This window comes from Falco biarmicus, chromosome 2 (genome assembly GCF_023638135.1).
Source record: "Falco biarmicus isolate bFalBia1 chromosome 2, bFalBia1.pri, whole genome shotgun sequence".
Classification (NCBI taxonomy): Eukaryota; Metazoa; Chordata; class Aves; order Falconiformes; family Falconidae; genus Falco; species Falco biarmicus.
The window spans coordinates 21,653,246-21,678,703 of NC_079289.1; the positions used below are offsets into that span (position 1 = coordinate 21,653,246).

General features: G+C 40.1%; 1 protein-coding gene across 1 annotated transcript in view; it reads right to left on the minus strand.

The window, feature by feature from the left end:
• MIPEP (mitochondrial intermediate peptidase) overlaps positions 1-25,458 on the minus strand; it is an 80,997-nt gene that overhangs the window by 48,745 nt on the left and 6,794 nt on the right. Inside the window, exons 4-10 of the mRNA XM_056327723.1 lie at positions 24,862-24,948; positions 23,879-23,942; positions 22,457-22,639; positions 18,355-18,511; positions 17,870-17,918; positions 14,346-14,406; positions 13,634-13,686 (exon numbers count right to left, since the gene is read on the minus strand). Of these exons, the coding sequence (XP_056183698.1) occupies positions 13,634-13,686; positions 14,346-14,406; positions 17,870-17,918; positions 18,355-18,511; positions 22,457-22,639; positions 23,879-23,942; positions 24,862-24,948 (654 nt within the window). The remainder of the gene's footprint in view (positions 1-13,633; positions 13,687-14,345; positions 14,407-17,869; positions 17,919-18,354; positions 18,512-22,456; positions 22,640-23,878; positions 23,943-24,861; positions 24,949-25,458) is intronic.

Sequence of the window (25,458 nt, forward strand, 5' to 3'; positions counted from 1 at the left end):
ATTTCCATATAATAAGCCACAGAAATCTGGAGTAAAAAGGGCACTGCTTTACACCCAGAACCCCCCAAAAGTACAGAATTACAGTGGATGTGTTGAATATCCTGAGATTTTAAAGTCAGTAATTCCTAAGAGCTGCAGCTCCTTCAACAGTAGCACTTTTACTCAGATGTCTCCAGACTTTTACAGTATCACACCCTGTGATCACCTTCTGCTCTGGCTGCTACTGTGAAAACTTAAACTCACCACTAAGTGCTTCAGTCCTCCTGATTCTGTTCTGAAGCTTTCCCTGCATACAGGCTACAAAACCTGTTCAAATGATCCTTTTATTAAAAGGAAATATAACATCTTTTAGCAGTGAGTCATAACAACCTCTGTAATAGCTTAGGACTGGGGTTTTTGTCACATCACTTTGAAATCTTATACCATCATCCTACATGCTACTATGAATACTAAGCTGAGTTTCCCATTGTTATTTAAACAACTGCTTCTTTACCTAAGGACTAATGGTAAATGAAAAGTTCACTATAAATGTACTGTCTCAATAGAAGTTTACTATAATGTGACACAGTATTTCTCCACATATACCCCTCCAAGCTGGGAAACATGATTACCCTTATTTTGAAAATTTACAACATTTATTTCAAAATAAGTTAGAAAAGAAATAGCCGGTAATGATAATCATTTTGTATAGCTAAAAAATTACATTAAAAAAATGACAAATTTACACTTGAGTAGTAACTTAGAGCCAGATTTCCTCAGACCCAGTCCTGATAAGCCACATTTATTAGTTCTGGCTCTGTCACAATCCTGCTTGTCCCACTCTGGTTTCTGTAGAGCCACGCAAATTTACCATACCCTGGTTTAGGTTCCAGAAAGGTTTATTAATCCAGGTGCAGGACAAAGCCCACCTACATCATCATCTCAGAACCAGGGAAGAAATACAGACACAGTTAAGTGGTTTCATATGGAGGCTGCATGAGGGCTCTCTGCAGAGCTTTTTGTTTCAACTCATTTCAACCAGCCCTGCCAAAGCTATGCTGACCATGTGCAAAACCCATCTAGTACCTGCACATCCTCCTCGCCCCAGACATCCAATATCACCCAGGGTTTCCCTGCTGTTTTCTCCCTGTCAACTAGGAAAACAGAGCTGATTGTACAAGATATTTCAAGAAAGAACCCATATGATACAATACTACAAACACACGCGTCAGTAAATCAAAATTTAACTCCACCAACAGCTCAGAGTCACCGTAAACCATCAGATTTTCACAGTTGGAGGAAATTAAAATATGCAACTCCTACCAGTAAATTCAGCTGCAGGAAAAGAGAATATGAAAATGGTAAGAAAGTCAAGAACACCACCCCTGAAAACATCTAATAAAATTAAGTCACATGTACACAGGAAGCATGAAAAATCAAAAGAAGTGACCAGACTGCTCAAAATTTTCTGAAGAGCAGAAATTTTTTCTGATGGACCACCTAATCCTGGAAAACATTTCCATGAACACGAGAGACAAAAAAGTCATCAGGAACAGTCAGCATGGATTCACCAAGGGCAAGTCATGCCTGACCAACCAATAATCTTCTATGACGAAACAAGCGGTCTGGTAGACAAGGGGGGAGCAGTGCACATAGTTTACCTGGACTTCAGGCCTCTGACACTGTCTCCCATAAGATACTCACAGAGAAACTGTTGGTGTACAGGCTGGATGAGCAGACAGGGAGGCAGACCTCAAACTGGCTGAACGGCCAGGCCCAGAGAGAAGTGATCAGTGCCACAGTGTCTAGTTGGAGGCCAAAAACTAGTGGTGTAGTCCAGGGGTCAATACCAGGTCCAGTCCTGTTTAACATCTTCATTAATGACCTGGATGATGGGTCAGAGCATACCCTCCACATGTTTGCTGATGACACTAAACTGGTAGGAGTGGCTGGTAGGCCAGGGAGTCATGCTGCCATCCAGAGGGACAAGCTAGAGAAATGGGACAGGAACCTCATGAAGTTCACCAAGGGGAAGTACAACATCCTGCACCTGGGGAGGAACAACCCCAGGCACCAACTTATGTTGGGGTCCACCCAGCAAGAAAGCAGTTCGCATGAAAAGGACCAGGGGGTCCCGGTGGACACCACGTTGAACATGAGCCAGCAGTGGGGCCCTGCTGCAAAGGAGGAGAACGGCATCCTGGGCTGCATCAGGCAAAGGATCGCCAGCAGGCTGAGGGAGGTGATCCTTCCCCTCCATGCAGAGCTGCTGAGGACACACCTGGAATGCCGTGTCCAGTGCTGGGCTCCTTGGTACAAGAGAGACATGGATGGACATACTGCAGAGAATCCAACAAAGGGCCACAAAAATGATGAAGAGACTGGAGCATCTCTTCTACCAGGAAGGGCTGAGAGAGCTGGGACTGTTCAGCCTAGAGAAGAGAAAGCTCAGGGAGATCTTGAGTATTAACACCTGAAGGGAGGGTGCAAAGCAGATGGAGCCAGGCTCTTCTCAGTGGTGCCCAGTGACAGGACCAGAGGCAATGGGCACAAACTGAAACACAAGAGGTTCCCTCTGAACAGCAGGAAACACTTTTTCCCCGTGACAGTGACCGAGCACTGGCCCAGGTTGCCCAGAGAGGTTGTGGAGTCTCCATCTCAAAAGCCACCTGGGACATGGTCCTGGGCAACTGACTCTAGGTGGCCCTGCTTGAGCAGTGGGGTTGAACGAGATGACCTCCAGAGGTCTCTTCCAACCTCACCTAATCTGTGATTCTGTGAAGACATCATATGGAGCCCAGGAGTAAGACTACACAGATGCAGTACGAGATAGATTCCAGCTTCATCAGAGGACAAGGTGTCACGCTAAACCCAAAGGATTACCACACTCAGTTGAAATACTGGATTAACATGTTTGCTGAGGGACGGAGGGGAAAAGCTCTGTAACTACTTCAGGTTTCATTTTGTTTCTGTCAAAAATGCAGACACCTACCAGCAGGAGTAAGCAGTGGTATTTCTTCATGGATAGAAGAGCTGACATTAATACATTACAGGGAGAAGATAAGTGCCTATTTCTTCCTCGTTCTCAGCACTCCTTGAGCATGTGCATTGTCCCCATGAACTTACCCCATGATGAAGAGGATTGGGAGAAGGCCTTCTGATAGGTATTTTGTAATACACTGCCACTATCCAAAGCTGGGGAGGGGATATCAGTCTGTAATAGTTATGTCTTTTGGAAAAACATGATACTTACTCACCCACACATGAAAATAGCAATTACAGGCTATACTGGCTTAAGGCAGACTCCCCAGGGTAACTAGTCCTCTACCCTGGCTAATGTTTGAAGATGTCACAATCTTGACATTTTAAATACAATGAGGTCCTGATTAAACAACCACTTTAATAGTAACTACACACAAAGCTAATGTCAGTCACTGCTGGTAGAACATTGTCAGGATCAAACCTCTCCCACATTTTATGAAAGATGTGTGTGAATATTCCTCTTGCCAATGGAAAATTGCAAAAGTTTTGAAAAATAACGCTTCCATACAGAACACCAAAAAAAAAAAAATATTTCTTGTTCTGATCTCACTAACTTCTCAATTTCTGCTACATCAGTATACAAACAAAGATCGAAGACTAAGATACTGAAATATTCTCAAGTCCTATGACACAAGAATGATTTAAATTACTTTTGGACAATCCTGACTGCAATCAGTGGTGATAATTATACCTTGTTATCTGGCATCCACTGTTTGTTTGTTAGCCGCTGCAATATCATAGGAGAAAGTGGTTAGAATATGGTCTTATAAAGCAATTTTCACAATCAGATGATAATAGTAACACACTTCAAAATGAGCATCAGGTACTGAAAAAGAGCTACTGCTCCAGGAAGTGGAGGGTACCTCTTAAAAAAAAAATATATCTTTTTCTAATACCAGTTTATACCCACTATGCAGTAATCATTCCAGACACAACACAGACTTAACTAACAAGTTTTGAATTTGGTCCTACCTCATACATGAACTCTCTTTTCACAAATCAACTAAGACCAACTATCACCGAAGAACGCCTACCCTCAAACTTGCACTGATTCCAGAAAAACTTTCTCTTTGGTCTTATTTAGGAATAGAAATTAGCCAAAACCTCAGCTACCTGAAACTAATGTCCCAAAATTCCAAGAATGGAGCTTTGGTTATTATTAATAGATGATCTTGCCTTTCAGTTGCAAGAGCAAGCATATGACTGACTCTCTTCTGAGCCCTCACCTTCAAGATTTAAAGCTGTTCACTGCAGAATATAAGGTGTTAACACTAGACAAGATCAGAGGACAATGGGGAAAAGGGAAGAAATCCATTTAAAACACTTGAATCTTTCCCAAAAAAAAAGAATACTCAATGAGCTGAACAACAAATCCTACAATCTCTACTAGATCTGTAAAACTGAAATCTGGCTGGAGGGTGTGGGTGCAAAAGTATTTGGAAGAGTTTACAGACAAACTACATGCTCCCTCCTTGAAGATTCTTGCTTGAATCCAGGCCAGGCACTCAAACAGTAGCACCATTAGCAACTTCATTGCTTCCAGATGACAAGAAAAAAGCATCTGTTTGCTAGCAAATGATTCCCCAACCTCAGTTATTCACAGCTTCATCACCTTGGTGAAACTGCAAGAACACAATATTTCCCAGGCATGCTATTTCAGTGTTCAAATTCATGCTAATCTAAAACACCGTAGCACAAGTTCTTGGCAACAATGCAGACTATGACTGTGCCAGCCAGTCAAACTTCTCTTCCCTCTGCCCTTTGAATGAAATTTCTAACACTGTTCAAGGGTCTCGGGTTCTATCTCCAAAATACTCTGACCTGGGTCAGATTCTCAAAGACAGCATAAAACTCCAAGATGAAGACTTCTACCAATACACTCCTTCCACACTTTAAACTGCCCTGTAAGAAAGACAGAGCTTGTCTGTGTAGGATGCAGAGCCTTTTTGAGGGCTGATCCAAGCCTGTAAAATTAATTTCTCCTGAAGCTAAAGGGGAAACTTAAAGTTCACCATCTTCCATCCCAGGTGTACGGTGTTTCTTTGATCATTTTTTTTCACATGTGAAACCAAGCGCATTTGAAAATGCACACAAAAGCCTTCCAACAAAACCCTACCAAAACAAGGCATTCCACTGCACATTCATTCCATTGATAGAGAAGGACAAAAACTTTAGTTAATGAATTAACTGATAGTGACTGACTCTATATAAAAAGGAGCAGAGTTTCCAAAGTATTACAGCTTAGCCTGCCCCTGAACCGCTCACTGGTCAGAGCAAAGCAATCTTCATAATCTACATGTTAATAACTGTTGATGACCCCACTGTGCAGACAAGTATTTTTATTATACCACATGCTGAAGTAGCAGCGCCTGATTTTCAAGCTGTTATCAACTGTGGGCTTGGCTAGTTGTCTAGCTTTGTTCTTTCTATTTAAAACAAACAATAAAAAATTCAAATAAAAGTGTAACTAGTAGCTGCTTTAATATGAGCACACTCTTTCTGGTCACTCTTTGGCAAGCTGCCTCTACATTTATTCAGCCATGTTATAGTTTTTATCTCCAACAGGAAAAGCATTCAAGTATTTTTGGGAAAAGAAATCAGAAAGGAAGTTATTATGACCCATACTGAAATACACTAACAGGCATTCTGCTACCCATAAAATTTCCACAAAGGTTTACTGCTACTAGCAAGAAAGGTTAATTTCTGGAGACAGACAGCTAAGATCAGCATTTGGTGACAACTGCAGAGATGTGCCTGAAGAAAGGTTTTCTTGTATGCTGTAATTTTGCAGCTTGCTTGCTGCACCAGCTGAGCAGACAGGCAGAATTCAATGGGGAGGATGATGCACATGGCATACGAACATCACTAGTAGAACATTGTACTGCTGTCTCCAAAGTCAGCAAATACATGGAAACATGGTTACAGCACTTGCTAAGGAAGAAGGAGGATTCAGCTCAGATAAGCAAGCCAGGACAAGAATCAAACAGCCTGTCTGGACACCCTTTCACTTAAAATGTGAGTTCTGCGTCCCAGCAAGGTGACTCAGGTTGCTTCAAACAGGCACCCAGGATGCCTATGTCACCAGGGGAAGGCAGACACAAATACAATGCCACTCTCAGGCTTAGTAAAGTACCAACCAGAGCTAACTAACGGAAGTCTTGAGCTCAGCTATGAGCTCTTGCTCCTCTCTGGAACTTAAGATTCCCTGACTGAACTGCATGTTGTATACCTGAATCCTAAGAGGACAAACTGCACAGCTTTTTCTATGAGAAGACGCATTTGAAAATACAGGCAAAGATGATGGAAGAATGGTGATCTGATGAATCATGACAGAACTTTGCAGAGAACTGCATACTCCAGCGAAAAGGATTTCTCACCATAGAACCTTTCTTCTAGGGTACCTGAGGTCAAAAAAAAACAGGTATGGATTGATTTTTCATACTTGCAGTGCTACAAAAAGTCTTCCCAACTACACTTGAACTTGAGCACATAAATTTTCTTAAACTCTTACATGAAATTTCCAGGATCTGAATGCACTTCTGGAAGATCAGGAAAAGGAAATATTGAAATGTCTATCCATTACAGACATACACACCAGAAAACACAATTATTAATCTAAAAGATGACTTCCTGAAATCACTAAGGCATTTTTACACGACTAGACAGTAAACAAAAAGAAGATTGCTTTTAATTTAGATATAGGAAATATCATATTACATTTATATACTGGCAACTTTTATTTTTTTTATATAAATCTCATTCTCAACAAATGAAAAACAGCAGCAACAAGTATACACACGAACTCATTTATAGTGGAAAATAATAGTTTTCTCTGTGCCAACCTTTCAGTTAGCTACTTCGACTTAAAAAAAAAAAAAACATCAAGAATTAAAACTAGTCCCTTCTATTGTAACAATGAACCTTAAATTATTTTGTTGCTCCTGTAGAAATGCATAACTCATATGCTTAAATGTCCAAAACTGTGAAAGGCTGAGAAACACAAACATGAACAAAAGAAATTTTTTCTGCTTTCATTTTGTCTTAAAACATATTACAATAACTTAATTCACTCTGAACATCTGATTTTAAACACCAAAGCATTTGTATTTATAAAAAAGCCCAGGAAAGAATGAAAATTTCCTTATGCACTCTATGTCAGAATGTGAGCTCAGAAACTTCACAAAGAGAAATCTCACTACCCTCCTAAAGGAAGTAGAAATATCGAAGAAAACAGCAGCTTCTTTGATGTACATTCCTGCCTTATATTTAAGGATAAACTACGTTTAAAAATTCAGACACCTTACTTTACAGTATGCAGCCCAGCAATATTTTTAAAAGAAGTAATGTAGCCAAACAGATTTAAAAACCAATTTTAAAAAGAAGTTAACTGACACAATGAGGGTTGGTTATTCCGCAAGAACAGCAGGCTTCAAATAAAAAGGCTGTGTGCCTGTGAAGAACAAAGATGTAGTATGTGATTATAAATAATTATTTCTAAGCTTCTATGACTTCACTGAGTCTAAATAAAATGCAGACTTCCAAAATCACTTTCATTTAAGCTGTATATTTGGAAGGAAACCAAGCCTGTTTTGTACAGCATGACTTTCATCTATTCTATTAAGAATGGTTTTTATAAACTTGGACATTAGGGATATTTGAGTAAGGATCACTGTTCTTCAGAACAGGAACATTCAGACTTAACAATTGCAAATTAGCTGCTTGGCAAGAATTCTTATCAATGGCTATTAAACATAGTCCCTGATATATCCTGACTTTTTAAATAAAAATTATTATCTGTTGACATCCACAAAAGTATGTAACATTAAGTTAACTATCTCTAACAAAACAGATTCTGTCAAAACTTTCAAAAAAACTTGAAAAAATCTTGTTAGTGGAAGATAAAAGTGAGATGAACCCCTCAGGTTAACCTAAAGAGATGAAGACAAGGAAAACCCCTTCCAATTTTCATTACATGTCAGAATATGAAATTTAATTCTTTACCTGAAGGGAGCCTCTAAACCATGATTTACAGAAGACTGGATTTCTTAAAAAAAGTAATAATAATAGAAATCCTTTGTACTCTCATCAACCATAAACTAGCACCTGTATCTCACATTCCTTTTTTCTTTCTGTTAATTGTACTTCATAGAATATTTTGGAGGAGGTCAGGGGGTAATTTGGAATATTGGTTTGGTATCAACACTGTACACAACTTTTAGATTTGACTTTGTTTTCAAATCAACAATAATTTCTTTGTCCTTCCACAATGTTTTGAATAAATAAGTAATTGTTGAAACTTGAATTCTGCTTCACAGCAAGCCTTTTCAGTAACTTTCAGGTTTTCCTCCAAAAGCTTAGTCCACTAACTCAGTGATTGGTAAGTTAAAGGGACTTCTTGCACCTACATTAGTTGATTTCATAGAAGGCATGCCTTCCCTTGCTTATAAAAGATAGTTAAAGAAACTTTTCCTTCTCTATGAGCTTTGGTTGAAAGATTTCCTGGTTCTTTTTAAATTTTGCATTATTTTTCCACTTCAGCTTTCAATTTGAACAGAGTGACAGTTTGCTCACATATTCCACGAAGGGTCTGGGCCATTTTTCCATGTGGTATTCCCAACAGATAACACTTCCATAAAACTAAAAATAATTCAACAAAAAGCAGCCATAAAAAAGTTTGTTTACAAATAACTTGTAAGCCTCAACATTAGTTGCAGCTTTTAGCAACTTGAGAAACATCCAGTCATGTTTAGATAGCTTGGTATTGAATTTACCCCTCTGAAAAAACAAAAGTGCTGCCCACCCCCCTGAAGCCAGCAGCCTATGTACTGCCCCAACAAGAAAGGAGAGGAGTTATTTCTAATTTCTGCTTAGCTGGTCACCCCAAGATCCAAAATGCTTGCAGTTGCTGTGGTGGCTTCTCTTTCCTACACAGCAGGAAACTGGCTTATTTTGGCATTAATTTGTTCATCCCCAAGGCCAGTCTGAATTTATGCAGTCCCAAAGAGACAGACCAGAACAGAGTGCAATACTTTGCAAGCACATCCCAGTTGCAAGCTGAATAAAATCTGTGACATTTTGGCAAAAATCCCGACAATGAATTATAGCCAGCAAAGTCAGCCCAGCCCGGCAAGAACTAAAGGTTAGAGAAACAGGAGTCAATACCATATACACTAAGCTCACCACTGACAGTTCTCAAGAACAGTTCTGTTGCCTCCATCAGAAGTGGCTTAAGTATAGTCAATCCCACCTTCAAGGCAAATACTCGACTTTAAAAGGTGTCTTCCAGCATTGGGTTTTGGGGTTTTTTTTGGTTTGCTTTGGGTTTTGTGTTTTTTTATGACCCAGAAGAAGTCAGTAACACTACTACATCTTTGCAAGACCTGGGCCTTGAGAATTATTTATAACTGCAGCTGCACTTACTGAGAAGGTAATGGGATTTAATTAATACTATGGTACTTGCCTGCACTAAAATTCAACAGTATTATTTTTATAATATACATAGTAGACATCTTTTTACTTGTTGGAGGCTGAAGCATGTTCTAGCATTCACTGTTTCATTACCTGCCTGCCAAAATTCTTGAGGTTCTCCTAATTATCTTCTTTTAAGATACTACTACCACGAACTGCAGACATTTGTCTCCAGTTTCTCTTAAATGTACATTTATATTGACATCTATTTTCTCTGCCACTTAAAGTATAGCTACAAAACCATTATATCATAAGTGTGGGTTTAAAGACAGAGATGCTACTTAACATAATTTTAAAAAAAATTAAAAAGACAAAGAAAAAAGAAAAATTAAACTATCCTGTTACCATCAATGGGAGACTTTACACTTTTGAAGTAGGATCAAGTTTCCAGGGAAAAGACTGCGTGAAAGCTGACAGAAACAAAATTACTGTGGCTAAGTTTACAGAAAGAAAAAACATACTCTGTGACTTGATTCTGGAGCTCCACCTGCTGTTCAACTTCAAAAACAGCAGAAACTGTTTAGTAACGACCGAAGAAGCAGAGTGAAAATAAAGGCCGCCTCGTATGACAGCAAATGTCATTAAAACTCAACAGTCCAAATGCATGTGAATATCCCGCATTCTTCAGAAGTAAATATCCAGATCTGAAAATTGTTATGAGGAATCTAATGGAGAATTTTTTTTCTTAATCATGTTCTAATAAACATATATTTAGAATATAAAATAAAAAAAATACATTTACAACATACAGATATAAAACAGACACATTAGAAATATGTCACGAGTTTCACTGTCATTTGAGACAAATTGATGTATTTGGTCAAAATGTGGAGAAAAATGTGGAGAACTAAAGAGAAAGTAAAATATCTGATCAGGACCACACTGTCTATATGTTTGCTCCCAACATTTCCATTTGGAAATAAGGTCATACAGACCAAAATAGGAAACAGTAAACCTTTTTCAACAGACACTGTCCCATCTAATATTTCTTGCACCCTGTAGTAGCGTATGCGTGACATACTAGAACATTGCAAAGTTACTTAATCAAGACCAAACCCTTGTAGTCTCTTTCTTTATACCTAGGTTTATAAAGATAATCCACATCTTATGTACCTGACAATATCTAGGAAACTATGGTTCTGTACGTCAGCTGAAGCCACAGTGACAATAGTAGTTCAAAAGAAATACCCAAAAGCATATATTTGCTTCCCTTTCAACAAAAACATTTTACTAAGCAGAGTAAAAAGAAATTCCTAACAATACAGAAATCCACCATACAATCTACTACTGAGTCCCAAAACATGACAGTCAAAAACATAAGCGCACAGCACTATTACAAATACGATCATATTATGTAAAAGACATAAAGCTAAAAGTATATGTGTTTCAAAAAAAGAGAAACCATTGAAGAAAAAAATAATAAATCTACAAAGAATATCACCTATGGGAGAAATGCATGACAGGTAAATATATCTTGTTTGAAAACATATTTTGTCATTCCACGATGCAAAACCACAAAACAACCTGGATACAATAATTTAAAATTAAATAAGTTATTTCTGTTATAAATAAATAAAATTAATCACAATCAAATTTAAAGGAAAAAAAGTGTAAATTAAAAAACACCCAAAAACAAACCAAGGAAAATAACATCACTTTTCCATAGAGACATAACTCAATACTACAAGATAATTGGCTCATATAGAAAGTAAGAACAAACAGCCAAAAGTCAAACTCCTGCAAGTATGAAGCTTTGTGACAGATACAGTTCTGATCTTTCAATTACAAAACTGTGGAACTGAACAAACCATAGCATCTAAGGGGCATTCAAGAAAGGATGTGGTCAGAGGCAAGTCAGAGGCAAATATAAATACAAGATAAAGGACAGTGGATTCACATTTACATAAATATTACGTTCAGGGCACAGACATGACAAGCTGTATATCCCTGTCCTCTTGTTGTTCTGTAAATACTCTCTGAGTCCTGCCTAGTTTCAGTCAAAAAGCACAGCCACTGATACTATGCAGTGGACAAGTGATTTTTACTTTTCAGGGCTGATCAGCCAGTATCCATCCAGTGCTTTGTTAAATACCTACAATACGGGCAGAACGAATGTAAAGTATTGTTAAGTCACTGCCAGACCAAAACCTTTTCCCAAAGACAGACCACTATCCATAAAATAGGACAGTGAAAGACCTAAACCCTTGGGTTTTAGTGAAACACTGTTGCACACAATGGAGAGGAAAACTATTCTTCCTTCCCTGTCTTGTAGATGTTTGCGTACCTGCCAGAAAAAAAATACTCCTGACCAGCCTGGAGGGAGAAAAAGGTTGGACTCCAATGCTGCACTGTAATCAAGGAAGCCCTACACAGGTTCAGGAGATTCTTCACACTGATCCAGCTGCTAGACTTGGTGTCTGAATAAATAAAAAATGGCAAAGATGCAATGCCAATGTCTTGGTCTGTTTCACCTGCAGCTCTCCTTCATAAAACTACCATGCAATTCTTGAAGTAACTTAACTGGGTCTTTCACAAAGTCCCACAAGGAAAGAGAATATTTTTCTTCCCAATGCCAAAATGAGCAGAATAATCTGTCTGTGATCATCAGCAACTCAATTACAACATGGTCAGCTTCATGAGATGATCTAAGAAGCACAGTAAGTCGGTTTGTCAAAACACTCCTCCAGGAGGAGAAAGAAACAAACACAGAGCCTTCTCCACCAAACGCCTAACCCTCATGGGACACATTAACCAAAAACAGGGAAAGCAGCCACTATAGGAATTGTAGAAAATAAACAGGATACACAGACAATAAATCTCATCAACATTTGACAGTAATGTTAAGCACTACGCATTACAATGTAATTTTTGCCATTTTGAAGACACCATACAGGCAAGGTAAAGGAGATCTGTAAGCTACAAGATAGTATGACAAGATAGTATGACAGTGCTCTTCCACAGACTGCTACTGACCACTGCTAAGATGGAATCTGGAGCTAGATGGACCTTGACTCTCCTCCAGTATAACCACTACTTTGTTCCCACTTTCACAGCAGTGTGTCTGCTACCACAAACATGCAATCCACGCACACACTGTGGAGTGCTGCGTACTCCAGTATCGGCTACTGGGAGCAGACCCAGCAGCTGGACATCCCACTCCCTCCCCTGCACCGCAAGCTCTGCACACCCAGAACATGAACAATGCTGCACGTACATAGCTCTGCTCCCATCTAAGCCTTCAGTAGCTTAAGACAAGGCAAATATTAGAGCTGCTGCTCATAAAACTACTGCCTCAGTAACAAAGTCCAAGAAAGTAGCAGAACAGCCAGGCCAGCTGCTGGCAACCCTTCCATGCAATGTCCATACCACCATAGCTTTCTGATCCAGAGCAAACTAATCAGATACATCGAGTCTAAGTTTATTTGAAAACCAAAAACCTACAAATCTGCAGTGGAGGAAGATTTTTCCTTCCCCTCTTGTGAGGGAAGCACAACTTTAAATATTCCAACACAACTCTAAAAGGTCACTGCTGCTGATCTAACAAAGGCAACATGCAGGGCTCATGTCTTTCAGAGCTGGTATCTCATTATGTGCAAAGGTCTTGTGCACTATTTAAGTCTGTGTAGAGGATTTATTTCTCAGTCTTTGCAGGAGAGACGGAGAATTAATTTTATCCATAAACAGTGAAGACCCACTGAAGAAGTTGCTATTTCAAGTCTGTAGAAGGGGATGATAGCTGCATGTTCAGTGAGTACAATACAGTTAAAATACAAAGGAGTTGGATTGTATTCAGTGTTCAAAATTTATTTTAAAACATTACTGCAGCTCAGCTAAGAGCTAAAAGCAACACAAGAATAAGGATTTTCTAGCTGTTCTGAAACTGTTTCATCCTCTTATATCTTCAAAGAGGGCCAATACTTCCCCATAAAACAAGAGAGGAGCCAAAAACTTCTACAGGCATTCCAGCAGTAACTAAGAAATGTTAGAAACAACTGCCCCACCAGATACTCTTTTATTTTTTCATACTGAAGTACATCTTCAAAGAAGGAAATCCTGTTTACATTGAGGACTTTCTTTATCCTTATTGCAAGGAATGAAATAAAGGCACTCATTTTCATTACAATCATGAACATAAGGAGCTTACCTCTCAGCACGAAGGACGCCACTGTAGTAAGGGTGATCCCACGGCATCAGCTTCTGAAAGGGAATTCCAGCTTATAATTACAATAACAGACAACAAGTGAACCCAAATGAAAAGGTTTGTTTCCTTTGAATATTTTTTCAGTTTCAAGAAGTCACAGAACTTTAAAACATAATGGGAAACATTCAGTGCTGAAAACACCATCAGAAATACCAAAATATATCATAACCTTTATTTTAACATTTGCTTGAAGATGGTATTTCTTATTCAAATATGTAACAGGACTTCAAACTAGATTTCAAGAAATACACTCAATCCCAATAAAAAGATAAGCCTAGTTATGTACAGAATTAGCATATAGAAAATACAGTAGTCAAACTAGACATGGATCTAACAAAAAGTACAGCCTTTATTTTTCAAATGAGTCAATTCAAAACAAAGTAATACCCACTTTCACCACTTCATGTTTTGGTTACCTCAGTATCATTCTGTATAAACTAACAGCTATCTTGCATTCAGTGCTTGGTTTTAATACAAACGGCAGCTAAGCAAGTCAAAAAGCATTTGAAGCCAGAAGACAGAAAGTTTCTCTTTTGAATTATATTACATATTGTACACTAAAATAGAGTTAATTTTTCGTATAGAACAAGGTTAGCTTATACTGTATCTTTTTAAAGAAACAAAACTGCAAACCACACATGAAGATTTAACTTACTGAATTCTGGGGGTTGAGCTTCATTTTCATCTTCGTCATCATTTCAAAATCTTTTCGAGTTCTGAAAAATATTTTTATAACGAAATGTCAATGAAAGATTTTTGAGCAGTAGAATACAGTACACAATAATACTCCATCCGAAGAAAATGTCCATCATGAGATAGATAGTACTCCATAAAATGGCAGGCCCATAGCCCATACGCACGTAGCACAGGGAATAAACAAGAGGAGTTAAGAGACATGCAGACACCTGCAGGGCTATGATCTTACTGACATCACAGAGACATGGTGGGATGGCTCCTGTGACTGGAGCGTTGGATTGGAAAGATACAGGCTCTTCAGGAAGGACAGGCAGGGGAGACCAGGAGGGGGTGTCACCCTCTACGTCAATGACCAGCTTGAGTGCCGGGAGCTCTGCCTGGGGATGGATGAGGAGCTGATGAGAGCTTATGGGTCAGGATTAAAGGGAGGACAGGGGCAGGTGGCATTAATAGTGGAGGTCTCCTACAGGCCACCCAACCAGGAAGACCAAGCAGAAAAGGCCCTCTATAGACAGATAGGAGCAGCCTCACGTTCACAAGCCCTGGTCCTCATGAGGACCTTCAACCCTGTGAGAGGGACAAAAAAGTAGGGCATAAGCAATCCAGGAGGTTCCTAGAATGCATGGACAATAACTTCCTTCTCCAAGTGACAGAGAAGCCAATGAAGAGGTGTGCCATGCTGGAATTTGTTCTTACCAACAAAGAGGGGCTGGCAGGGAATATGAAGCTCAAGGGAAGCCTTGGCTGTAGTGACCATGAAATGGAAATGGTAGAGTTCAAGATCCTTAAGGCAGTGAAGAGGACACACAGTAAGGTTATCACCCCAGCCTTCAGGAGAGAAGACTTTGGCCTCTTCAGGGATCTGCCTGGTAGAGTACCATGGGATAAAAGCCCTGGAGGGAAGATGGGCCCAAGAAAGCTGGTTAACATTCAAGGATCACCTCCTCCAAGCTCAGGAGTGAGGCATCCCAACAAAGAGGAAGTCAGACAAAAATGCCAGGAGGCCTGCATGGATGAACAAGGAGCTCCTGGCCAAACTCAAACACAAAAAGGAAGCCTACAGAGTGTGGAAGCAAGGGCAGGCAGCCTGGGAGGAATACAGAGAAATTGTCCAAGAAGCAAGGGACTGGATTAGGAAAACTAAAGCCCTGATAGAATTAAGTCTGGCCAGGGATGTCAAGAGCAACAAGAAAAGCTTCTATAGGTATATGTCAGTGATAGAAGGAAGACTAGCAAAAATTTGGGCCCTCTCTGAAAGGAAATGGGAGACCTGATTACCCAAGAGACGGAGAAGGTTGTGGTACTCAATTAGTTTTTGCCTCAGTCTTCACTGGCAAGTGCTCCAGCCACACTGCCCAAGTCACAGAAGGCAAAGGCAGGGACTGGGAGAATGAAGAACTTCATTGCAGGAGATGATCACGTTCAAGACCATCTAAGGAACTCAAAGGAGTACAGCTCCATGGGACCTGATGAGATGCATCCCCAGGTCCTGAGGAACTGGTGGATGAAGCAGCTAAGCCACCATCCATCATATCTGAGAAGTCATGGCAGTCTGGTGAAGCTCCTACAGACTGGAAAAGGGGAAACAACACCCATTATTAAAAAAGGAAGACATGGGGAACTACAGCCCAGTCAGTCTCACCTCTGTGCCCAGCAAGATCATGGAGCAGATCCTCCTGGAAACTGTGCTAAGGTACATGGAAAATAAGGAGGTTATGTGGCTTCACTAAGGACAAATCAGGCCTGACAAATGTGGTGGCCTTCTGCAATAGGGTTACAGCATTGGTGAATGAGGGAAGAGCAACTGATGTCATCTACCTGGACTCGTGCAAAGCATTGGACACTGTCCCACACAACATCCTTGTCTCTAAACTGGAGAGACATGGATTTGACAGGTGGACTACTCTGAGGATAAGCAATTGGCTGTATGGTTGCACTCAAAGAGTTGTGGTCAACGGCTCAATATACAAGTGGAGTTCAGCAAGGAGTGGCATTCCACAGGGGTCCATACTGGGACCAGCACTGTTTAACACCTTCGTTGGCAACACAGACAGCGGGATTGACTGCATCCTCAGCAAGTCTGCCAATGACACCAAGCTGTGTAGTGCAATTAACACACCAAAGGGATGTTATCCAGAAGGACCACAACAGGCTTGAAAGGTGGGCACATGCAAACCTCATGAAGTTCAACAAGTCCAAGTGCAAGGTCCTGCACATGGCATTGGGGCAGTCCCAAGCACAAATACAGGCTGGGCAGAGAATGGACTGAGAGCAGCCCTGAGGAGAAGGACTTGGGAGTGTTGGCAAACAGAAAGCTCAACATGACCTGGCAATGTATGCTTGCAGCCCAGAAAGCCAACCATATCCTGGCCTGCATCAAAAGAAGCATGACCAGCAGGCCACAGGAGGTGATTATCCTTCTCTACTCTGCTCTCATTGAGACCCCACCTGGAGTACTGCATTCAGCTCTGGAGCCCCTAGCATAAGAAGGACATGGACCTGTTGGAGTGAGTCCAGAGGAAGGCCGTGAATACGATCAGAGGCTGGAGCACCTCTGGAGGCTGGAGACATGCTGAGAGAGTTCGGGTTGTTCAGCCTGGAGAAGAGAAGGCTCTGGAAGACTTTAGAGCAGCCTTCCAGGAAAGGGCCTACAGGAAAGCTGAAGAGGGACTTTTTACAAGGGCATGTAGTGACAGGACAAGGGGGAATGGCTTTAAACTGAAAGAGGGCAGATTTAGATTAGATATTGGGAAGGAAATTTTTACTGTGAGGGTGTTGAGACACTGGCACAGGTTGCCCAGAGAAGCTGTGGCTGCCCCATCCCTGGCAGTGCTCAAGGCCAGGCTGGATGGGGCTTTGAGAAATCTGGTCCAGTAGAAGTTGTCCCTGCCCATGGCAGGGTCGTTGGACTAGATGATCTTGAAGGTCCCTTCCAACCCAAACTATTCTATGATTCCATGATTCATATACTATGGTAAGAGAAATTTTCCATGCTACTTCTGTTATTCAGGTACCTTAAAATAAAGTCCCTTCTTACTCTGGTTGTACACCTCTAAAGCATTTTCTTTTTTACAATATACCCCATTTATACACAGTGATGAAACTGTTTTGTTCTGTCTGGAACTAAGGGAGGCAAGAGGAAATACAAGGGAATTTGCTTATAGATATAAAATACATGGAGTTGCACATAGGGGGAAAAGACCAGGAGATGTATTCTTCAACACTTAAGCTTGGTCTTCTTGTTTGCTGTTGCCTGCGTTTCTATGCACACTACTTGTCGCATTCAGTGCTGTGTGTTCTCTGATCATAGACAGAGAATTTATCTTAAGCTGACAGCTCCCCTCAAAACTCTGAGAAAGCCTTGCTTTTTGTTTCATCAAAGCACATAGTGAGCAACACTGACTGACTTATTAGTGCACAAGTCCTCCTACTGTTGAAATAAAAGAGTATGGTTAGAAAAATAACTTAGTGGAAAAGACATACCTTTTAGACAACTGGTCAGAAAGCTTCTCCAGAAACTGTCTTACTGTCTCTAGAAGTAAAATGCGGGGGAGTAAGTGATTTCTTCATTTAAAAGATGTTAAGTTTACATTGAAATATTCCAAACAAAACAAGCTCCCTTAGGACAACAAAGTTCTTTTTACAATAACAAACTACTTGGTTGACTATTGTGCCATCATTTCAAAAGAATTTAGTACCACACTTACTTTGTTACATGCTGGGATAATGAAAACTTCATAATGCACAGTGAGCATTGATTCTGAACAGAAACACTGGTTCCTACTCAGTGACTACTACCATTTATAGAAAGCATGAGTATTGCATACAGCAAAATGTAACTGCAATAAGATACTTCACTGGAAGAAATCAGTGTAAACTCAGCAAAAGAAACTTAGAACTTTTGACCTCATACATAACATAGTTGCATTGGATTTCTCAGCACGTCCTTCCACACACACACCTTATACCTGGATTTTTGGCCATTGTTCCCTGAAGAGCCCTGTGAGCAAAGGTGTCATACCCAACCAACTGTGCCAGACTGTTTCGGCTAGCAAGCAATTCTTCTAAACAGTTCAACTGCTCAGCATTTGGATAAAGAAAAATCTTGTAAGCAGCTTCTCGCACCTAATGGAAAAATAAAACAGGTCACATTACTACAGTGCAATTTTTAAGGGAAACAAGTGATGCAACTGAAGATCTAGCATTACAGCTGTATTTCATGGATATTGTTGGGAAAAGGCCTAAAGCCTTTTAACAACAGCAATTATACGACTGCCTGACAATTACAGCTCTCTCACCATTAAAGATGGAATGAGGAAATGCAATGAGACAACCTAACAGATCAAGACTGCCAAAAAGCGGTCTGTTCTCTGCTACTGTCAACATTCCCCTCTCTGCTCATTGTCTCCCTCCTTCTGCCAACATCTGTGTTTCTCAGGTAACTCTGTGGGCTGTCTTAACGCACTAAAACTTCTGAAAAATAAACCCAAAAGCAAGCCAAATTGCTCTCTGCCCATCAGTTAAAAAGGCTTATGGAAGGATCTGATAAGAATCAGACACAGGGTCAGGGGAGAGGAAAAAGAGGAAGAGAAAAGCCTTATTTCTTTTGAAGTAGCAAACTGTTAGTTTGCCCATCTGCCCACGGACAATCAGGCTTTCTCCTATTTCTGGCTTGTTTGGGTTTTTTCCTAACTGTCAAAAAAACCCCAAAAAATCACCTCAAGCCTCAGAAAATTTAGTATAGTGCTTTTTATGTTTCACAAGCCAATTGAAGATAATCTTTATTTTATATATATGGAACAGGCTTAAGAAATCCAGCAATAACTTATGCTTGTGTTTATTTGAAATAGGCTTCTCACGATAATATATTCAACAAGAATGCAGGTCCTGGGTTTATAAAAAAATATTATTATAATAATTCACAAGTCATTTCATACCTCTTCTGTTCTATCAGGCTTTCATTTTGAAAAAAGCATATAAAGTGAGATGATTCTCCTTCCTTGAGCATGGTTCAGCAGTGTGTCTTTGCAGCAAAGGCCACCAGCATTCTGAACTCTACTACAGAAAGAGTACAACTATCTGGTCCATAGATGCAATTGCTTTTCTCTACTCGGTATTGTCCAGACTACATTTGGAGTACCATGAACAGATTTGGGTTCTGCAGGACAAGAAGGACACTGACACAATGCAGTGGGTCCAGCAAAGGGCCACCAAGACACCTGGGTACTGGAGCATATGACACAGAATGGAGGCTGAAAGAGCTGGGTTTGTTCAGCCTAAGGAAGAAAAAGCTCAAAGAAGATCTTAATCTTTATCTAATTAGCAGTAGGGTGCAGAGAACATGCAGCCAGACTGTTCTTGGAGGTGCACAGCAAGAGGAGGAGATGAAATTGACACAGGCTGGAAGATGAAAAATTCCAATTTGATGGGGGGTGGGGGGGGGGGTGGGGAGGGGAAGAAATAGTGAGGGTGGTCAAACAGGCTGCCCAGAGAATTAATGGAATCTCCATCCTTAGAAAGTGTTCAAAACTCAACCAGACACATCACTGAGAAACCTGACCTACATGATCCTGCTCTGAACAGGATCAGACTCAAACTGACAATCTCCAGAGGTCCCCTCCAACCTAAATTACATGATTTCCAGAGAGCCTCTCCAAAGATCTGACTCTGAGAACTGCATTCCTTAATTGATTTATTACTTGTAGCTTCAGTAGCAATTCTACAGATCACACTATTTTCAGGACAAGAGTTTACAGATGATATGCAACCACTATTGTTCCTTTATTTACATCCCATTTCATTCATTTTTAATATCTTACAGAAAATAAACATTACTGCTTGGGTTCTACCAGTAAGCTTTTCTCTTTTTCATGACAAGACTTCAAAGTCACCTTGATTAAAACACAACATGTGAGTGTTGCAATACATTCCGGATCCTGGACTCATATCTAAAAGACTAAGGAACTACTGTCACATTTCAAAGAGTCTAAATTCTTTTTCAGCATCATTAGCATTAACTAAAATAAGATTATTCAGGATAATTCAGGTTGGATGGGACCTCAGGAGATCTCTAATCCGGCCTCCTGCACAAAGCAGGGTCAGCTATGAGGTAAGAACAAGTTTAGCAAAGCTTTTTCCAGTCAGGTCCTGAAACCCTGCACAGATGAGAGAGACAGCATGACCTCTCTGTTTCACTGCTTGGGTATCATCATCAGGAAAAACTTCTCCAATTGGCATTTCTCAGTTCAGCTTGTGCCTGTTGCCACTTGTTCTCCTGTCATGCAAGAGCCTGGCTCTATCTTCTCCATGATATCCTTGTAGGTACTGGCAGGCTGCTGTCAGGGTCCTCCCGAAGCCACTTCTGCTACAAGCCCAAATCCCTCAGTCTCTCCTCACACTGCAAGCACTCCAGTTCCTGGCCATCTTGGTGGCCTCTGCTTAAGTCACTGCCAAAGAGTGATGAGTAAAGGGCTATAATCTCTTCCCTCAGTCTCTGGCTCTGACCCTGTTCATGCGGTCCAGGATGCTGTTGGCTGCCTTAGCTGCCAGGGTCACTGCTGGTTCATGCTCAGCTTGCTGCCTACCAGCCCACTGGGCCTCTTCTCCAGATCGGACCCAACCTGCCAGTCCCAGCCTATACTATTGCCAGGAATTCTTTTCCAGGTGCAAGACTCTGCATTTGTTCTTCCTGAGTCATATAAGGTTCTCATTGGACCATTACTTCAGCTTCTGGGCCACTTCAAGTGTCAGCCCTGCCCTTCAGCGTACTGATTCTTCCTCCCAATTTGAATCACCTATAAACTGGCAGGCAAGTGCTCTGTCACTTCCTCTACGTCATTAATACAGATGTTAAACAGGAGAGGTCACAGCACAGACCCCTGCAACACTTATTTCATTATCAGCCTTCCAGTAAAGTCCAACACTTCAATCACTACTCTGAGTCTGATGGTGAAATGAAGTGGTTTACCTGTCTGGTTGTCTACCAATCCAGACAGCAATTTCCTAACTTAGACTGCTGCATAACCTTCCCAGAGATCAAAGAGAAGCTAAGTTGCCTGTAGTTCCCAAATTTGGGGCGGTTTGGCCTTTCTGAAGAAAACATATTATTTCCACCAGTCATTTGGGTTCTTCCCCGATCTTCACTGCCTACCAAAGACAGTGATTTCAAGGATGATAACCCTTGGATGCAGCCTATTTGGTTCCAAGGACTTGTACAGGTTGAGTTCTCTCAAGCAATCCCAAACTGGATCCTCATCTACTGCTGGTTGTTCTTCTCTTTGAACCCTTTCACTAAGCACAGTGGGCTGGGAGAACTCATTGGTGAACACTGAGGCAAAGAAAGTGATCAGCATCTCACCCTCTCCTGTATCTGCTGCCATTAAGTCACCCACCTTACTCAGCACTGAGCCCACCTTTTCCTTGTCCAGCTTTTTAGTACTAATGCACCAGCAGCTGGCCTTCTTGTTGCCTTTGATATCCCTTGCAAGTCTCAACTGGAGTTCAGCTTTGGCCTTCCTGACATCATCCCTACATGGACAAGCAGTATTTCTAAATTCCTCTGTTGTATCTTGTACCTGCTTCCACCTCATGTCTGCTACCTTTTGGCGATGAAGCTTTGTCACAGGTTCCCTGCTTGCCAAGCCTGGTTCCTGATATATCTGCTTGGCTTTCTAAGGATCAGCATGTGCTGATACTCAGTATCCCTAGTATCCTCGCGTGCTTGGAGGACGCTATGTTTAAAGAACTGCCAGCTTTTCTTGAGCTCCTTTACCCTTCAGAGCTGCATTGCATGGGATCCCACTTTCCAGTTTACTGAATAAGCTAAAGAGCACTTGCCTAAAATTCAGGGCCTGTACTCTGCCCCTCTTCTTCCTCAATCCATTCACGATCTTCACCTCATTTCATAGCTGCTACAGCCAAGGCTACCACTGATTATTATGTTCTAAAACAGTTCTTGTTAGTCATCACATCATAATCACTAGCCATATGCATGTGCCTCAATAACAAGTAAAATAACTGATGCACATTTCTGTTACAGAGTATTCCCCAAGTTTGCTTTGGTATACACACCAGATCATCAGGACAATCAGCGTGCAGACCAGCGACTTGCAAGTAATTGCCTTCAGCTGTAAAATTATACCGAATGTGCTCTGGCAAAATATGTTTGTCAATCTTGTTGGGAAGGTGAGCTCCTGTCAGAAATTCATTACATAAATCCAATATTCTGACGTTGAGGTCGACTGCTTTTTTACGCTGTAAGAAAAATAAAGTACAATATACATAATACCTTCAGACATTACACAAGCAGAACTGAAAGTTTATAAAACCTTAAAGGACTTTTCCAGAAATGAAGCAGAAAATACAACATTTAAAATGAGTCCTACAGCATCAACAAAATCCTAATGTAGGGCTGAAGTCAACAAGATCAGATGCTCATACAGATCTATAATTCCATACAGGATTGAAATTTGAAAGAAAACGCCTATGTTTTTACGGTAAGGAAACGTATAGTAAAGTACTTTTATAGCTGCTTGGAAAGCATTTATAAAAACTGTACCTACCATAATTGCTATGTAAAACACAAAGGAGAAAAAAAGAAGCAGGGGAGGAAAACATGCAAAAATAAGGGGCAAGTGAAATTGTAACTGAAAGGGGATGAAGCACCGTAGAACCAATAGTCAAATCAGAAATAAAATCCAGAGTCCAAGCTTCAGAGTTGTTTTTTGTACAAAGTAATTGTAAAAATATATTCTAGAGCATTTTCCAGGTCACAAACCACCATCACAATCATGATCTTCAGAGTAACTTTATCACACAAACCTGGCAAGAGAGTCTTTGTACAGATCTTTCTGGAAGAGATGACTCCAAGTATTAATTTTATACATAAACATGAGCTATGAACACACATCCAACAGAGCACCCATACCAGAAAGCATGGTGAAAGTTGATGGTTTTGGAAAATCCATCACTAACTACTGCAAAAGCATGTAAAAGCTCCAAGAGAAGTAATCAGACTGTGCCCCGACACACAAATTTGAACAAGATTTACAACTTCTGGTTATGCGAGCACCAAAGGATAGCCTTGACACACACCTGATCCTTTCTAAAACACTCTAAATTAACCAGTCATCGCAGTGCATGGGATGCTGCCTTCCCCACCATGTAAACAGGTTGTTCAGACAGCTAAGTAGCTTTTTAAATATCGGATGCAAACACCAATCAAAGAGAGCAGGATCCCAGGTCTTGTTTATAACTCTTCAGAACACACAAAGGAATGATGAGAGCCAAACTGTGAAGAACTGCCAACTAATAACATTCAAAAACACACTTTAGAAGGTATTTGAAATAGGCAAAATTACTTAGTTCTGAGAAGACAAAATTCTACAGAGGACAAACTGGCCCAGAATCAAATTATTCACGTCCCACATGTTTCATTATCTGGTGTTTGACAATCAGGCAAATGTCTGTTCATACATTATAGCCAAAAATTACCTTTTCTCCATCCAAATGAATGCCACTGATCTCAAAATCAAACATAAAAAGTTCTGCCACTCGCCTAAAAATACAGTAAAACCCTGTTAAAACAGCCTCATTTGATAGTAAGCATAATTTCTTAACAGATCTTGCCCTTAGCAGTTATTTAGGTTTCTTGTCTTTTACAGAGAATAACAACACAGTTACACAAGTATTGTTGTTATGGACACAGTCTTCCTATGTTTCAGGCCCCTAACAGCTTACTCGGTGAAACTGGATTTTTCCTTTACTGTTATTTTATTCATCTGCATTGAAAATATCCTTCAACAGAATTCTAGTACATTAGAAGTTTAACCAGTTTATGCACATTACCATTTTAATTTGACACTTCATTTATTCTAACAGATCAGAAAAAGACCTCTTCAAATCTAACATCCTTGACTGTGGGGAAAGAAGGAAGTAACTTACTCAAATATTTAGCTTGTCTAACCATGTCAGTGAAGAAATAATTTAAAACTATAACTGAATAAGCAGATAATAAAACATTTAACAGCAATCATAAAGTAAGCTTTAAATAAATATACTGATCATCTGATTTTCAAAGATATAAATAGATTACTATAAACTGAAATCACGTTCTTTAGTCTTCTCTACTTTTATTGCTAAAAACACTGACATATACACCACAGTACAGCACATAGTTTTAATCAAAATGGTGTTATTGAAGAAAATCTTTAAGTTCTCACTTTTCTGGTTTTGCAGATCTCAGTTACTCTGCTTCAATATATACTGTTCTCTACAGTCACAAAGACATCCTCCAAGACCACACAGCTACAAACTTCCCAAGTCTTGTGCAGGTAATTTAGTAGTGACTAATAAATTAGTAACAGAGATGTGGTATGTTTTCCAGTTTTATTAATTAAACAAAACACAAAATATAAGCACAATAAGGAATGATATATATTATCTAAAAAACTAAATTTATAAGCATTAATAAGTACCTGGTTTCTGGATCTAGGGAACTCATAATAATTTCATCACCTAGCAGACGTCTCAAACTCTGACACAGTTCAACATCTGTATTTAATCTGGAAAGATACAGAGTAAATGAATCACACACTAAGAACAAACACTAATATTTCAGTCTCTTGGTATTACTCATTTAAAGGCAGAGCTTAATATTTACTGAAACAACATTAAAAACAAAGGTCTGCATTTTCAAAATGCTTTCTGGTTCAGAACCACACTTAAAAACTACAAAATTTCTATACAAAGGATGTGTGGACAAACTGGCATGGAAACAGGTCTTGTGCATCCAGCAGGAAAATCCTCTGGATAGCATTTTGTGACAAACACAAGCAACTCTAAGACTGACAACTTATTTCATATGCACAAAGATAAAGATGATGAGAGCATAAATGTGAGAGAACTGTTTTCTAACCCTCATTTTGAAAGGACTCCATTAAAGGAAAATCTGCATTTAAGTTTGCCATCAGATAAACATGCTGCTGGCTGCCACTGAAGTAGACTAAGAGCTTATTAGCCCCAGAACATTTCCAGATGCTCATCACGGTCCCTGTGCTAGACAACACTAGAGT